We start from the raw sequence: 18,532 nt of genomic DNA on the forward strand, positions 1-18,532 counted from the left end.
AAAATGGATTTCTAACCAAGGCATTTAATGCTTTTGGTAATCTTTGGTCCATAAATCAAGTACAATATTGGTGTACACCTTTCACCATACTCAAACTCAGCAAATCCTGCACACTGACATCTATTTTCTTTAACAAAACCACTTTTCCAATACAGTATATTATTTTAAAGTTCGACCTTCCTATCCCTAGCTATGGCCCCTTTTACCTAGCCCCACCCCCTTCCTTGATGGGATAGACATGCGACCACAGTGACTTTGAACTTTGACCTTTGTCCACCAAAATGTAACCAGTTCATCCTTGAGTCCAAGTGGATGTCTGAGCCAAATTTGAATAAATTCCCCCAAGGAGTTCCTGAGAGATCATGTTAATGAGCATGAACCTGTCGGTCGTGAGGTCACAGTGACCTTGAACTTTGACCTTTGACCAGCAAAATCGAATCAGTTCATCCTATATCCACCCATCAAAATTTCTAGACTGCGCGCTGCCATTCCCCCCGGCATCTGACTGCCTCAACTCCTATGATGAAAGGTGGTGGTGATACAATGGATCGGCTGGAGGGACTGCCGGATTGGCCTGAACCAACGAATCGTCACTCATGCCTAAACCTAACCAATTGTCACTCCTCCCTGTCCCTCCAGACCATCCATTCTAGCACGAAAAAGACATGCCTTTACAGTCACCTGTTGTGTTGAGCAATTGACTGCATGAAAGCACGTTTTAAGTTTTCTCCATAATCCTGCAGATTCAAACGCGATCCTGCTGAAAATTGAAGAATTTATGCAACACAAGTAACGACTTAAGTGTTTGGTTAGTAACTGTAATGTGATAACTGGATTTAGGAACCCTAATGCCTTACACCAGTTATTCCCAAACTGTGGGCCACGGCCCACTAGTGGGCAATGGAGGTACTGCAGGTGGGCCGCGAGTGGTCTGCCAACACTCCCGATCTCCGCAATCAAATGGCTGTAGCAGGGTCATTTTCAAAGCTACAGTGGAGATCCTGTTATCGGAAGAAACTAGAAGACCTAAGACATCCATTGCTACCATGCATAATATGCTAACTTGTCGTGAAGGGGGGTAAATAATGCTCCAAACATGGGTTAAATTTTGGCGAGGGAAAACTATTTCAAAAAAGGTCCCTTGACCTCTCAACTCAATTTATCTGAATGAAAATTGGTTCGAGTCTCCCCTTTACAGATCTCAAGTACCCTTTAGTAAAGTGAAATATCTGAGGTACCTAGCTACTATTCCTTATATACCGCAGAGGTGCCACTAGCTGTCACTGAAGTGCCACTAGCTGTCACTGAATTTCCACTAGCTGATGCGCCACTAGCTTCCACTGACGTGCCACTAGCTTCCACTGACGTGCCACTAGCTTCCACTGACGTGCCACTAGCTGCCACTGACGGGCAAAGGACTGACATTTGGCATGGAGGTCAAGTGTGTGTGTGTGTGTGTGTGTGTGTGTGTGTGTGTGCGTGCGTGCGTGTGTGTGTGTGTGTTTCTGTTCATGCAAATTAGTAGCCTGGACGCGAGACTCAGCCTTCATTCTTCAGACTGAGTCTCGGCGTAGCACCCCCTGAGTCAACTGCAGGCATCGGCTAAAATGGTCTCAAGGTACATATACGTTATCAATAAGAATAAAAACATACGTAACTCCTGCGCAATGTTGTTTTCCAACGATAGGCTCCAAAACCGAGCCCTTATTCACATGTCAGAGCCAAAGTTGAAGCTCAAAAACAGCCTTCTTCGGCTGTGTCATTTTGGGTTTCAACTGCTCCACAGCGCCGGATGTATCAATTGGGAGCTCAGTGGTTGGGAGGGTGTACTGCACTGTTTACATTTTTTAGCTTAAGCTTCAAACTGATGGCTCGAGCTACATCACTGATGACATCACAATTGAGGTCATAGACATTGTGACATCACCAGTGATGTCATACAGGTGAGGCTATAATGTGGTGTGAGTTTAAGGTACTACACTACTTGACTGTGATCGCGAGCCAGCAATGCCCAAAAGGAGGGTCCCGGTACGCTCCAATCCCAAAGCCAAGCGCAAGAAACTGGCTCGAGGCAGAGGAACTCCGGTGGAGTCAGATGATCAAGTTCAAGGAATGAAGGAACAGGCCCGACGCACAGAGAGGCAGATTAAGGAGGAGTTTAGGAAGCTTCGCCAGTTTCTACAAGAGGAAGAGGAGGCCAGGATCACTGCACTGAGGGAGGAAGAGGAGCAGAAGAGTCAGACAATGAAGGAGAAGATTGATGGTCTGAGCAGAGAGATAGCAGCTCTTTCAGACACAGTCAGAGTCATACAGAAGGAGCTGGATGCTGAAGATGTCTTGGTCCTGCAGAACTACAAGGCTACATTGGAAAGAGTCCAGTGCCCCCTCCTGGAGCATCCACAGCCAGTCTCAGGAGCTCTGATAGACGAGGCCAAACACCTGGGCAACCTGAGCTTCGCAGTCTGGGACAAGAAGATGAAGGAGATGGTCTCCTCACGTGATTCTGGAACCAAACACTACCGATGGCAAACTTATCCTGTCTGGGAGATCTGACCAATGTGTAGAGACAGTAGCTTCACCCTCAGCCATAAAAGCACTGTGCTGATCAGCTGGCCCCAGTGTTCACAGACATCTTCAACTGGAGACATGCCACGTTCCAGCCTGCTTCAAGACCTCAACTATCATCCCCATCCCTAAAAAGACACGGCGCGTGCCACTTACCCTTGGTTCACACCCGGCGATATTCAGAAGCAGCGCGCTTAACAAGCTGAGTGCCACGCTAAACCGGTCAAGCCAGAAGCACTCTCTTTTCCTCAGCGCCTCGCTCGGCTCGCCCTCCCCCCACTCACAACTTGCATTGACTTCATGCCTGGCAGCTCGGATGCACCGTGCTGCACGCTTGAAAAATAGAACAGAAGCTGAAACTATCGCTTCAGCGTATCGTGGCGTGCGGCTGGTGTGAACAGTCTCACCTGTTAACAAGAACGCTGAAATGAAACTGCCATAGCGATGCGTAGCTTCAGCGTAGGGTTGGCATATGGTGTGAACGAGGGCTAAGACTTCAGGGCTGTCGCCTTGACCTCTGGTCATGAAGTCATGAGAACTCCTGTCCTACCTCAAATCCATCATGGACCTACTCCTTAATCCCCTGCAGTTCGCATACACAGCCAACAGGTTTGTAGATGATGCCATAAACGGCCCTCCACTACCTGGACACTGCAGGAACCTACGGCAGGATTCTGTTTGTGGACTTTAGCTCAATCTTCAATATGATTATCCCGGCCCTGCTTTACGAGAAGCTCTCCCAGCTGGGCGTGCCTGACTCCATCTGCAGATGGTCCACAGACTTCCTGACGAACAGGAAGCGGCACTTCTCCCTGTACACCCAACAGCTGCACCTCCAGTCATCAGTCCGTCAAGCTCCTGAAATTCGCAGACACCACCCTCATAGGGCTCATCTCTGATGGGGATAAGTCTGCGTACAGGCGGGAGATCGACCACCTGATGACTTGGTGCAGTCAAAGCAACTTGGAGACAGTACACAGCAATGCTTGTAGAATCACAATACATATCGAATCAGCATCCAAATATATCATAATAGTATCTAATCGGGAGATAAGTGAATTGTCCCAGCCCTAGCTGGTACACAATCCATCAACTGAGCATGCAACCCCCCCTGGACTGATGATGTTATGCCCCACAATCATTGAGTGATGTGACTGATGATGTCATCGAGTGGGCCAGTGGTGACTGCGATGTTATACCCACTGATGATGTCTTAATTGTGACATGATCAGTGATGTCTTATACTATGTCATCTTTTTTTTTACAAGTATGGTGCCTTACATTTCAAACAAGATGCCACTGTTAAGCAATAAGTGATTGTTTAATCTTGCATCAGCCCTCAGTTCGATTAAATTGTACATCTAATTTTAATAACTTAATTTTCCTTGTCTTTGCTTTTTGTTTTCCTTTGGCATGCCATGTCTTTCAGTTTGGAGTCCAGTTTCCTTTGTAGATAGGCTTTCTTTTTGGGGTTACTTTATCTCTACAGCCGTGAACCTCTGGTATGTGGTGGCTAAGACAATATTGCCTATTGCAAAATAGGAAAGTTGTCCAAGTGTGGTAAAGGTAAGGTAAAGTCCCAACGATTGTCACACACCTGAGTGTGCGAAATTTGTTCTCCGCATTTGACCCATCCCCTGGGGGAGCGGTGAGCAGCAGCAGTGCTGCGCCCGGGAATCATTTGGTGATCTAAGCCCCCAATTCCAACCCCTTTGATGCTGAGTGCCAAGCAGGGAGGCAATGGGTCCCATTTTTATAGTCTTTGGTATGATTCGGCCGGGGATCGAACTCACAACCTCCCAGTCTCAGGGCGGACACTCAAACCACAAGGCCACTAAGCTGGTGTGAGCACAGAGGCTTTACATTTGACGAAACTGCACACGCTGTCAGCCTTCATCACAATACTTATAAGTGTGTCAAAGTCATCATCTGCACCGGCGGCAGCAGCAATGTCACAGGCACCTGTCTTGGTAAAGTTCTTCCCTTTCGCGGACTTGGGCTTCTTGGTAGATTGGGCAGTGGGTACATTGTCCTGATGCTTCTTTTGTAGGGCATTTCTTCCCTTTTCTGTTGCTCCCTCTTCATTCGCTCCAAGTGTAAACCTTTCAGGTCTAATGGAGGTTCGCACAAAGGCCCCGCTTGGGGTTCTGGGTTTCCTCCTCCTGGACAGCTGCTGGTTGTGCCGGCTCCTCAGCTGGCTTCGACCTCAGTGGTCTGGAGACAGTGATGCATCTGTCTTTACCCTCCCCTTTGCTCTCATGACTGAGCACCAGCTCCTTGGAGATCTGCTGGACCAGCAGGCGGTCATGAGAGTTGAAGGAAGATGGAAACTGTAGTTCACTCCGATTTGGGTCCTGCAGAAAACCACCTGCTCTCTGATCTCAGCGTATCTGTTCTTCTTCTGCTCTTCCGCTGTCAGCGTTGATGCGCAGGACTTTGTGTGTTTCTCTGAGTGAGCAGAATCTTCCTTACTGCTGCTACCAGAGGGTTTCCTCTGCCCTTGCTTCGCCTTGCCTCGAGGCTGATCTTTGACATTCGGTTTGGTAGATAATGAGCTGCTAGCAGAAGCATTAGCCTTGGCGTCTTTGTGGTCGCGGGTATAGTTCTGTGGCACAATATCCTGGAGGTACTCGAAGGCTGTTCTAACCTTCTAACCTCTCCATCAGCATCTCCACAAACGGGCTGAAAAACAGCTTTTTCCCTAGAGCTGTAGCCTCCATCACCCCCCCCCCCCCCCCCCATAGGCACTAAGGACAAAATACTGTAAACATTACACCAGGGGCTTTCAAAGTCCGCATCTGTGGGCCTCCCCTCAGACAATGCTCAGGAAGATGTGACTCCCCCTCCCCCATCCCATAGACACTCAAGTCAACAATTCAGCCAACATAGTCTGATAACTGTGTAATTTTCAATAATAATACTTTAGTGAAGTTTTAAAATAATCACCACAAAGTTTTTGAATACTATGTAAAATTGCAGAAAACTGATTTTTTTTTATTTGTTTGTTAAATGTATAAACTAGAATCTAGATTAATTTATTGTTAGTCCACCTCTCCCACTGCGTTTAGAGCTCACATGAAGGGCCGATGCGATGCCCTAAATTGGATTATGAAGCAGGGTTTTCACACTCAAATTATTCCAGAAAGTTAAATCATCGCTACATTAAACAATTTTAAAGGGATTTTTTTATTTTATTTTTTAAAGTCTAGGCCTATTTGCTATATTTACCAATGATGATTTTGATTGATAGAGTTCTTTCTCAGCACAATCCATGCTATTCCTCATAGCTCTGGTAAATTGGGCAAAATACAAGGCAAGGTCAAAGGGGGCACGGCATGCTTGTAAGCTGACCGAGGCTCACTAAAATGTCATCCACAGTGCACACAGTCAATTTCTGTGAGCCTCAGTCAGCTGGTACATACAGGAGCGTAGCCTCATTGACCTTGCAATCATTTTTGACCAACTTTCCAGAGCTACTATGAGGAACAGCATGGAATGTGCTGAGAAAGAACTCTACCAACCAACAACATCATCATTGCTAAGTAGCATTATGGCTAGACTTTTAAAATTGTGAACTATCCCTTTAAAGGCAAACTTTTCTCCCCTTTTCTTAGGCAAACTTTTTCGTTTTGGTCTTGATATTTATCCTTTAAATTAAGCAAACATGAATTCACTATTTCTCCATCCCTGTGTGTACAGTATGTGTTTGTAAAATGTCTCTTCCTGCACAGTCTTTCCCCCCTGTGCCTTAATGGCCTTTATGCATCCACATGGCTCCCTCCATTAGAACATTAGGCTGAATGACTGGCCACCGCTGTGTCACTCTGCCCCACGTGTCGTCTTATGATGGTGGTGGGACGGCGCATAATTAAGGCTCTTAAGCCTACTCGCTAGGCATCTGACAAACATCTCTTTTGACGGATGGACCACCATTTTCTAGTAGTTGTGTCAACTCTACCCGCTAGCAAAAAGGCATCCCCCCTTTCTTTCACTTTCCAGACACCAGTATGGGTTTGCATTTTCTTTAAAAAAAAATGTATTTGAGGATAAACCCCTTGAGATGCACCATCTCGTTATCAAGGGGGTCCTCCAGTCTAATGTACGGTGACTGCCAGTGTAGGAATCTAGCCAGGGGCAAGGGCAAAATGCCTCAATAAATCTCATAATGCCCCTAAAAACCATGACACAGGGGCAGAAATTGCCCCCAGTATTATGATCATTTTATTTTCATTTAATTTCCATTTCCATCTCTAACACACACTCAACACCTGCAAGCTGGTTGCCACAAGAAGACGTGTTGTTCACACTATGCTTTAGCAACTTTATGCACTAATTACGATTTTTTTGCCACCAACATTTTGTAGATGCCCCCAGTGGGGGCAAATGTTGCCCCCAAAATTTTTATTTTATTTCCTACACTGGTGACTGCAAGTCATAGTTCCTCTGATATTATGTCCTATATGGAATAGGTTTTGCTGGATCTATTGATAACAGATATATGGCACTCTATAAAGGTGATGCTTGCAGTCTAGAAAACTGATCTGCACTACAGGTGGAGGAATACAAGGTATTTTTCTGCTTTCCCACTTGAAGACAGACTCGTACAGTAGTCGCATCTCATCTATACCTTAACGACTATTCTAGTATGGAAATCAAGGACATTTATTTTATGTTACAGTTTGGTAATAGATGCCACATTAAGCTGAAGGCGGGTAAGAGTTTCAACTTTGGAAACACACATTACCAGAGAGAGACTAGGAATATTGTTTTTGCTGCTGGAGTACATCCTTTTAAATGATATACATAATGAGTTTATAATATGCATCTGGGCTACCTCCTCTCTACTTTGATGTCTTCCAAATGGCCCGGGTGTCATCAGCAAAACATGTAGGCACTTTCCCGCCTCATTGACTCCCAAATGTATTTTAAATATCATTCCTGGTAACGCAATTATTTAAAACGCTGAACTAAACACTTACTAATGGGGAAAAAGACAGTGACTTCGATAAATTCATTTCTCAAATGGTGGCATTCATGTTTTTTTTCCCTCCTTCTGAAGCGGAGGAAACTCTGATGACAACAAAAACATCAGCCAGCGATGGTATAACACCCCCTGCCCTCATCGTCGCCCCCTGTGGACATACTCAATCTTCGATTTCCTCACACCAGTAGCTGCCTCCGAGGGTTTCTGCATTGTGGTCAGCCGCCTTCCTCTCTCCTAAAGGCGACACGAGACCGGACATCAAAAACAGCTCTGAAGAGAGGCCGCCACTTCATTTATGCAATCATAGGCAATTAGTTCCCTCTGATTATATGTCTCTTAAATGCTGTTTTGAGCACTGTGGCACACAGTAACACAGAAAGAGATTAAACTCTAGCCCTCCCTCCACACTGAGCACTCATTTAATATAGTGAGAGCATAATGAAATGTACACAGTAATTACAGTAATATTAAATGCTAATGGGTTTGCGATTGGATCTGCTGTTAGTTTAAGACAGAGTGCTCACACACACACACACACACACACACACACACACACACACACACACACACACACACACACACACAAAAAAGTCTAACTTTGGAGGAAGCGTCTCAGACCACTCTCAGAAATCACTCAGACCACGCTCAATTATCCATGAGGTGTTTCTCATTTTAACGACTCGTGTTATTTAACGTCATTCCTATCCGAGGGAAGTGAGATCATGTCTGTGGCGTTTGCAATTCTGATTCAATTAAGATGCAATTATCATTTGAGCTCACATATAAGCAGTTAAAGAGAGGAGTGGTAGGCTTCTAATTTTTTATTCACGCCATACGTAGAATAACTGGAGGTCACCACTGCCACATGGCAGGAGATAATGGGCATCAATTGGCTAGCTAGTAGGGCATTCACAGACTAGTCGACTAGTCGACTAGTCGACTAGTAAAACCACTAGTCGACACTGTGCTTAGTAGTCGACTAGTCGTTTTAGCAAAAAAAAAAAATTTTTTTTTTTTTTTTTTTTTTTATCTTTAAGAAAGAACATGAGGTATTTACACGACATACATGGACTATCATATCCCATATCCCATATCCCCCACAAAGAATATCAAAACACAACAAAACAAAACAAGAAAACTGCATAAAATACACAATAATCCAAGAACAAACAAGACTATTGGACAAACAACCAAACCAAAACAATGCATTCAAAGTAAATACATAGATCTTGCCCTGTTGGCAGCTAGGAAATGCATAGCTTTAAATTGGAAAGCATCCAATCCCCCAGCTGTAGTTCACTGGTGGAATGAACTCTCAAGTTACCATACGTTGGATAACATTTACTACAAGAGCAAAGGCAGATTCTTAGACATCCCCAAAATATGGCAACCACATACAGAGTTTGACTTTAAGAACTTTTTACCCCAGTGTCATTAGGCTTATCAGGATAGGAGCTGAATGCATTGTTTTTGTTTGGTTGTTTGTCCAATAGTCTTGTTTGTTCTTGGATTATTGTGTATCTTATGCAGTTTTCTTGTTTTGTTTTGTTGTGTTTTGATGTTCTTTGTGGGGGATATGGGATATGATAGTCCATGTATGTCGTGTAAATACCTCATGTTCTTTCTTAAAGATAAAAAAATAAAAAAATAAAAATATATATATATATTAAAAGAATAAATAAAAACGGTTAGTCGACTAGTCGACTACCTTTAGGGACGACTAGTCGACTAGCAAAATTCACTAGTCGTGAATGCCCTACTAGCTAGAGAAGCTAGTTAAGGCATTTAGGCATTAGTCTGTCTTATGTCCATTTCCCTGTGGCATTGACACTATAGTCCATACTGACACACCAAGGTCTATACAGTTTGCTTTCAAGCTTTTAATACCATTCCAAGTACCTCTGATGGCCATTGGCCAATACACATATCTATAGCTCATCAGAATCCTCAATAAAGCCGACACAAAGGTGTCCTTCATGCCAATCTAACCCGCGTCTCATTGCGATGCTTGAGATGTTGGAGAGCCTAAATGAATTTACAGAGGCTTGATTTGAACAGTGTTTCTGAACTATTCCGTGGAGGCATGATTACTTTTTCTCTACTCTTTGCAAAGCTCTGAGCGCCGCTGCCTAGGATGTATTGTATCGGTCTTTGCGGATTCCAATTGTCTCTCAATGCACCAATCACCGCGCAAATAGCCCTCTGCTTCATCACGACAATTGAGAGGTTCATATTTCAACCTAATAGTCCCGTATAACTTTAACCATCTATCACAACCTCATTTCATTGCGGGCGCAGTTAATACGCGCTTCCCTGCCAAGTGGAACATTTTCTAATGATGCACTCTCGCACGAAAACAAGGCAAGCCAGCCCAGGCTCTGCATCAGTCACTAATGCAGCCATCCATAATGTGTTCATAGCAGTCTGCCTAAAGGAGACAGCGATGACTACCACCAGGCATGGCCATGAGTGGGGATATTATATATATATATATATGGGAAGGGGCGATACAAAACCTAAATGGCCATGATAATCATGAACAAAGTCACTGCCATCAAAGACTGTATCACCCTCATAATAACATCTGTAGATTTCAGTGTCATTACCAAGAGTACCAGGAAACATCTGAAATGGGTAGCTTGACAATATAACAGGCAGTGTGGGAGCCACATCCAAGGACATTAACACAAATCTTGGCTTTGTAGGATGTTGATAAGGGTAATATGTGTAGCCTGATGTAAACATCATGCTAAATTGGAGAGACCTTTATGAGTTCCTCCGTTTTATGCTTTTTATGCACTGGTGCGACTATTATTATCCTGTAATCATTCAGTAGATTGACAGTGTTGCCTTTTGAAAGCTCGATTTGGATTCATAACAAGGATCCAATATCATATTATCTTTTATTTCCTCCGTCAGTGTCAGTTTAGAAGTACTGTCTGCCAATACTTTTAGCAAATTTAATATTGGCTCTTGTTAGGGTGAGGTTTTGGGATGTTTTGGGGTGGTGAACGCATTATAGCGTAACATTGTTTCCACAAAACCACATCAAATTCTCAACTTAATCATGGCATGAATTTGGTAGGATACAATTTCTGTGCTCTTTTTGTGGCCATCTGGAGGGAAAGGTGTATGGAGACAAGGACCAGTGAATAAACTGAGTTTACTACATGAAACTTCATGGATTCCGTTTGTAGCCTACCAAGGAAAGTGAGAGTTTCACGACTGAGAGTCAATGATGCTATGTGCATTAGAATGAGATGACAGTTGTGAAATAACCCCATCTAGTGGTCGTGGTTAGTGCAGTGGTTCTCAAACCTTTTTCACATCAAGGACCCCTAAACTGTCAAATTAATACCATGCATGGACCCCAATTTGCCCATGACCAAAATAGCCATACATTCCAACATTGTGTTTATGGGTGGAATTATAGTGAAAATAAATTATTCCACTTTTTTGCTGGGGACCCCATGGAACCCCCTCAAGGACCCCTGGGACCACACTTTTGGAACCTGGCTTTAGTGGATTTATCCTCGCATTGAAATGATTAAGGGGGAGGGGGGCAACTGGACAACAAACTTGGCAGACATCACCTTTTTATGCTTTTATTTAGCCTAAATAACAAATAAACAACTTAAATCCAGCCTGTGGTGTACAGGTTCCAGTCCTGTGCGTGTCCATAATAAGTTGGGGGCGTGTGAAAGTCTGTTCGCCTACTTGGAGCTGGTGTATTTGGTGACAGCCTTGGTGCCTTCAGACACTGCGTGCTTGGCCAGCTCCCCGGGCAGCAGCAGCCTCACGGCGGTCTGCACCTCTCTGCTGGTGATGGTGGAGCGCTTGTTGTACTGAGCCAGTCGGGACGCTTCCGTGGCGATCCGCTCAAACAAGTCGTTAACGAAGGAGTTCAGGATGCTCATGGCTTTGCTAGAGATGCCGGTGTCGGGATGGACCTTTTGGGGCAAAGGAAAACGGCCGTTAATTCGAAGACACCACCGGAGAAAGCGATCCATTTTCGGGAAGATCAAAACAAAGCCTCCGTCAACTCCACCCACCTGTTTCAAAACTTTGTAGATGTACATGGCGTAAGTCTCCTTCCTTTTGGCCCTTCTTCTCGTCTTTTTCTCACCTGACCCCTTCCCCTTCTTTTTGGATATGTCGTTAGTCATTTTAGAAGTTTAGGAATGATTGTCCCGCATTTTGTGCACTGCCAGCTGGATTTATAGCGTGCGTTAGCCTAATTAGCATAGCCAATTAGCGATGAATTCAGCCCACGTGGTTTCGGATGGCGGATAGACTCGTTACACTTGCAAACAAAATAACCGTAATATAGCCTACTACACTATTTACTGTCTGTCTCTGGACTTCAATTGATTATGGTGCTTCACTACTATTTATTATATGTTCACAGCTACACAGAGAAAAGAATAGTGACTAAGAAAGACTATAGCCTGTCCTGCATGCAAAGTACCGGTAGTTGTTACAGGCAGATTGATAGTGCAGACTTTTTTGAGGCAAATTACTTGCACATACTCACTGTGGCCACTGGGTGTCGCGCTTGCACTAGTTTTAGACTCGAAAGACTGCAACCGACATCTGCAGCTCACACGACAGTTTTAGAAATAAATAACACCATGGAGTGGACCATAACATTTTCAAGCGAACACCTGCAGTATGTGTAAGATCCAATTGTATTTAAGTTTTTTTTATATTTTATTTCAAGCTCAAATCATATACAAATACATAAAAAAAGAAATGATCAAAATCATAAAAAAAGCAGAAAACTTGCATTATATCGACAATCTTATTTATAAGGACAATTACAGTAGCTACAGTAGCCTATATATACAAACATTCTCCCACCAAAGCATCACTTACCAATCACTTTTGTATTTACTGGCAGATAAGTGGATGGGGGAGCTAAGCTTAATTATTTACACCAGGTGCTGTTTTTCTAAATAATATAAATAATAGCCTACTAATACAATTATGAACTAGGGTGTGAAGTGTGAATTAAGCTAAACTGCTACACAAGGACTGTTGTTGGGAGCCAAATCCCAACATCAGCATCAACAGGGCTGAATCATTGACAGTGGTGGTGTAGTTAGGGATTGTTTGTTGTTGGTCATGATTGACGGTCCGCATCAACAGGGCTGAATCATTGACAGTGGTGGTGTAGTTAGGAATGTCATACCGAACCGACCTGGATAGCTAGGCTTAGATAGTGAGGTAATATGCAGTTGTGCGGTGGTAGCATGGAGGGGGGTGTTTTCAGGACGCTGGATTACACCGTTAAGCCTTCTTGAGGTGTCGTGGGCCTAACTTAACGAAACATCGGTGAAGGAAGGTGCCCACTTGAAAACCCCAATGACATGCTTCATACTGCTGTTGGCTAGGGTAGGTAACTGGTGATTTGTGTCTTGTTTATTACCGTAGTTTGTTAGCCTGTTAGCTTGTTTTATTCTGGATTGGGCTTCTAAATGTGTTTTTCCTCGGATATTGGCACAAGGGATAGTAACATCTTGTCCTGTGTATTAATTAATAGCCTACTAATACAATTATGAACTAGGGTGTGAAGTGTGAATTAAGCTAAACTGCTACACAAGGACTGTTGTTGGGAGCCAAATCCCACCCCCCAACATTATATGCATGTGTGTGCTTCAATGAGCTGAATTAGGTTAGACCTATGCCTATGGCTGTGTGTTATAACACTGAGTCCACTCAGCCACACAATATGCAACACGCAATTTCAGTTGGCAAATCAAGAGTTATATAGTCACAAGTTACACAAAAGATTGTAAAATGTGCTACATCAGATACATTAATCACAGTATTAATCATATGTAAACAAAGTGCCACATACACAGGCACATCCATTCATCATCGTATGTACTATAGTAAAAAAGCAATAGAACCATTCATATATAGACAGACAGTGCTAACAACCAGTTTTGCTACACAACAACCAGCCAATACAGATGGCACACCAGTGACAGCAGGACTGTACAGTGGACTGAGCTGGACAGCTTAAGTAGTTGCAAGAGCAGGTGCCTTTAACAGGTGGTTTGATGCTTTTATCTGGCTTTACTAGCATGAGAAACATTATTGGTACACTTTGTAATGTCATCCAGAGGAAATGGCCTCAGATCACATAGGCTATTTAAAGATATTAAAAAGTTTATAGTACAGAAATTGATTCGATGACTATATTTCAGAGCCACCTATAATAATAACCACTCATCTAGTTTATTTAAACTTGAGGGATCTCTTTATGCTCACACGCAATTTCTGTTAAATGCAGTTCTTTAATGTTATAATAATAATAATAATACATTTTATTTATAAAGCGCTTTTCAATGACCCAAAGACACTGACACAGTACATAGAAAACAAGATAACAGGCAACAGATACAAGTAACAATGAACACATCTTATCAAATCAATGAGTAAAGTGGAGAGGACTGTAGTCAAAGTGCCCCTATGTATTCTACAATAAGCTACATTCATCTTCCAATCATTTCTGCTACTATGTTGCGAAGTCTTATTTATAGCGGTTGCATAGGCTGTACACACACAAAGTGGGGCGTGAAAGAGGCGTACAGTATGCCACTTCTCAAGGTAATAAATAATGATGTGTGATGACGCATGGGGCGCACCTTGGAGACGGCGGTGCGAGGAGCAGCCATCTTCTTCACCGCACACACTGTCTCATCCTGACCCCAAGTCAGAAAAGCAGAGTAGAACTTGTGTATGCGTCGTTTATTCACATCAAATGAATGTGAAATGTTGAGTGTGTTTACTTCACCCTTTCCACAAACAAAAGGCACATTTCCATACCTGCAGGTCAGTCACTCATCTCCTCTTCCTCTCCAAATTTAAAGGGATAGTTCAGTTTGTTTGATGTGTGGTTGTATGAGGTACTTGCATACAGTCAGTGTACCACATGCAGTAGAATGCAGCCGGCGCGGTCCCAGTTTGGAGAAATGGAGACCGGCTGCGTCAGGCAAGTAGAGCCGTCTGCCGAGTGTGAAGGGGACCAAGAGCAAAAACGGGTCAAGACAGAAAAAATCCATAAAATGCTTCCATACTGCTCACCTGGCGTAATCCAAGTCTCCACAAGCCCTGAGACGACAAGTTGACTTGAAAAGATGTCATTTACACCCAGTTTTTAGCTGAAACCTTCACTGTAGCCAGGTGTGTGTGGGGGGGGGGGGGGGGGGGGGGCTACTGAGGCTGCTGCACCAGCTGGCTACAGTGAAGATTTCAGCTGTTTTTCTGCCACAGTGCCACTAAATAGGGTTTCACCTGTTATCAAGGTGTAACGTTCATCAAGACAAGAGGCAATAAATAATAAACTTCTTATATTATCATGTACAAATTAGCCTTGAGTTGGTATATTCATTCTGTATCCTAAGTTTTCATTATTAGGGGGAGTGCGGCTTATTCCAGGGGTAGCTGAAGCGCCCCCTAGCACACCTTGCCGCCACACCTGCTGGTAGACCTACTGTATACTAGATCGACTGATGTGCACAGAGGCCAGGTTTATCATAAATGCAATGCTTTTATGGAGGTATGTGGTTTCAGTTTGAGCTAGTCTCATGTCTACATGGTGCCTGCCTGCCTGTCCTGATGATGACACTTTAAGCTTGTTGCTTTTACACTGTTGGATTCTGGAAACTGTCAGTTGTTCCTTAAATTAGATTATTGTAGGGTGCATCACTGTATGTCATAGCCTACTACTTCAGATTTAGTTTCTTAACACTAGCTAATCACGTGAAGAAGAGCCGCGACAGGACATTTTCATTACTGATTTGATACTTTTTCCTCTTAGGTGAAAAATTATAGCCTACCTAGCCTAGTGGTTCTGAGTTTACTGCAGGGGGCAGCATTAAACATTTATAGAATGCATGTCATTTATTGAATGTAATGTATTAAAACAAACCCCTCTTTAGAACTTAATATGATTATCAAACATAGCATTATCTACTGAGTTTCACATATCTGAATCTGAATTGGATTTACCCCCACCTCCCCCTCACCCCCTTTGCCTTTGGACCTGGACCTTGCACTACTATAATGTGTGTATCCACCAGAAATATAGAGCCCATCTAGTTTAACACACCATGTAAGAAGTGCTCGCCTAAAGTCATGTGACCAGCTCAAAATGATCGTGCATTTTTCTATTCAAATTTTCTATTCAATGGGGTATTTCCTGTTGCTGAAATATCCGCGAAAAGCATACAGCAATAGTACAATTCAAAGAGTCATCAGTCTTGACTAACGTGCATGACATGTTGTGATGTATGTCCTTCCTAGCTGCTGTATCACATACATCTTATCTGGTTGATTGATGTCGTCCAAGTCATTGCAGGACTGAACCTGAATTATGCCATTCATCATACAAACACAAAGCTCTAATGCTAAAGCACTCTGTCAAACTCTTCATTCATTTTTGATCAGAACCAAGTTATGTACAGTTTCCCTGGCCTCAGACCTGCTATGATGATGTCATTCCTATGTGGATTGATTTGAGGACATTTTCAAAACAGTGAATGCGAGAGCTGCTGCGACCTCATGATCATCAAGCGTGTTTTTTCTTTTTGCCTAGATTTAGTTTTAATGTAATAATAATTTAACACGTTCACTGCCAAGGACGTGTTAACACGTTTTCAGAATCCAGCTGTTGACTGCCAAGGACATGTTAACACGTTCTCAGAATCTTTTTTTTTTTGACGGTGGGACGTTGATCTAACCCTTTTACGTCTCCTACACCAGAATTGGAGGTATTGAATGTGTATAATCTATTTTACCGACCCACTGAGTGTCGACATGTCTCTCCACAGTAGAAAGAGGCGACCCAAAACTGGAGGGAAAAGCGCGACGAAGCCGTTCTCATACTGTAAAATTGATGGCGAAAACGCTTTCACTTTCGTGCTGATGCACAGCGGTGGCAACGGTGGGGGGTTCCAAGAATAGATTGGATGCACACTTTGAAACACGCAGCATAAATATGACCAGAATCGCATCAAAGCTCTCAACCAAAACTCCACGAAACGAGCGAGTCCACCCAGACTTCCTCAAACAGCGGCCGCTCAAACAGGCAGCAGCCAGGCAGCAGCAACTTCGTTGTGACACGCCCGCTGGAGAGCCAGGGAGGCAGGAGGAGAACACACACGGAGGGAGGAGTTGGAAGCAGAGGGGGGTTTCCTGCTGTTATGGAGGAAATTACTGTTCAAAACTATTGTTTAGATGTCTGACTCTTACTGATGCCAAAAATGAATGGTTAAAGTGACTGTTCTATCGAATTTCACAAAAAGCCGTTTATCTCTGAATAATTTTTCTGACGCTGAAACCATGCTGTATTCAACTGCTAATGCTTACATAACTACTAACTCTACAAACTAACTCTTTTAGACAGAGAAAGCACACATTCTATTAGTTCTTTTGAGATATTGTGTGTTCACAAAATCTTAGCAGAAAAGAATCCTCGGGTCTTGAAAGATGAGCCAGAATCCTCAAAACAACCCTCTGGCAGAAGCTAACTACAGTAAAAAAAAAACGTCCGGCAGTGAATGTGTTAATAGTCTAATTGCCAATCAATGTTGTTACTGGAAAATGTTTGACATGAGAGCTCGCTCAGGAGCCGGTGGACCTTTGGCAGCGATAACAGCTTCGTCATTGACAAGTTTTGGCTTTTAATTAGCAACAGGCTCATTATTTAATACCTTGAGCAAGCTCCACATATTTGTGTATTTACCGGTACTTGTTTATTTATTTATTGTTTATTTATTTATTTACTTATTAAAAATGTGAAATCTTGAGATTTTCATGAAGCAAGGTAAAGAAAGCCATATTTCTATCTTTCGTGGAGAAATATATTCAAAGCAGGGTCTACCCAATATAGGCAAGGCAAGTTCATTTGTATGTATATAGCACCTTTCAGTTTAAAGTGCTTTACATCAAATAGATAAAAGAAAAGAACATAGAGAAATAAAAAGATTACAAAGTGAGACAGATCAAATTCACACTGGTTCACACTGTCGCCTCACAGCAAGAAGGCTGTGGGTTTGAATCTCCACCCCGATCCCTTTCTGTGTGGAGTTTGCATGTTCTCCCGTGCAGGGGTGTAGTGGTAACTACAGTATAAAGGTGGGTAAACTATCCAAGGTGAGTAGTTTACCCACCTTGTTTCCCTTCATTGATTGATACAGTTGATCTGAAAACAGGTGAGTAAACTCTCTGCCTCATTTCAAAGAGGTGGTAAACTGTGTTTACTTGCCTCCACTATGCCCCTGTCCCCCGTGTTTGCGTGGGTTTCTTGAGGAAAGAAATTTCCTCCGGGTGCTCCGGTTTCCCCCCACAATCTAAAGATATGCTGTGTTTGTGTAGTATTGTCATGTATATAAGCTAGTAAAATGTGTGAATATGATGTATGTAGCCTATGTTGTGTGTAGATATATGATGTGTGGTATACTGTGATGATGCTATGTTGTGTGTAGATATATGACGTGTAGTATACTGTGATGTATGTAAAGCTCTTTGAGGCATGCCTGTGTGATAAGGGCCTATAATTTCATAAGTGAATGCCCTGGTCACTCTCACACTGGGGCACTGTCAATCAGTATGATTATATGATATATAAGATAAGATCATCCTTTATTCGTCCCACAAGGGGACATTTCAGTGCTACAGCAGCAAGTGGACAGGGTTAAAAAAGAGACAGCCACATAATACCACGTACAGTCAACAGTAAAAACAGAATATAGCAAGTACACAAGTAAAAATTGCATTAAAAAGAGTACAAAATTACATTAAAAGTGCTGGATAAAAGTGCCTTTAGTAGCTAATTGAGAGGAGCAATTTAAAACCATTGTACACTCAAGAATGTACAGAATTAAAAAGTCTGACAGCCGCTGGCTGTCAGACTTTCTCGAAGGTACAGATTCTCAAGGACGCGCGCTTTCATTTCTTTCACGTACTTCAGAG

General features: G+C 43.1%; 1 protein-coding gene across 1 annotated transcript; it reads right to left on the reverse strand.

Annotated features, from left to right (window-relative positions):
- Nucleotides 1-11,262: 11,262 nt before the first annotated feature.
- Nucleotides 11,263-11,715, reverse strand: h2bk1 (H2B.K variant histone 1; the record flags this gene model as incomplete). Its single annotated transcript, XM_083653881.1, has 2 exons — nucleotides 11,263-11,499; nucleotides 11,602-11,715. The coding sequence occupies 2 exons, from the start codon at nucleotides 11,713-11,715 to the stop codon at nucleotides 11,263-11,265; spliced, it is 351 nt and encodes a 116-aa protein (XP_083510007.1).
- Nucleotides 11,716-18,532: the final 6,817 nt, after the last annotated feature.

The sequence above is a fragment of the Poromitra crassiceps genome (genome assembly GCF_964638095.1).
Source record: "Poromitra crassiceps genome assembly, chromosome: 17".
Lineage (NCBI taxonomy): Eukaryota > Metazoa > Chordata > Actinopteri > Beryciformes > Melamphaidae > Poromitra > Poromitra crassiceps.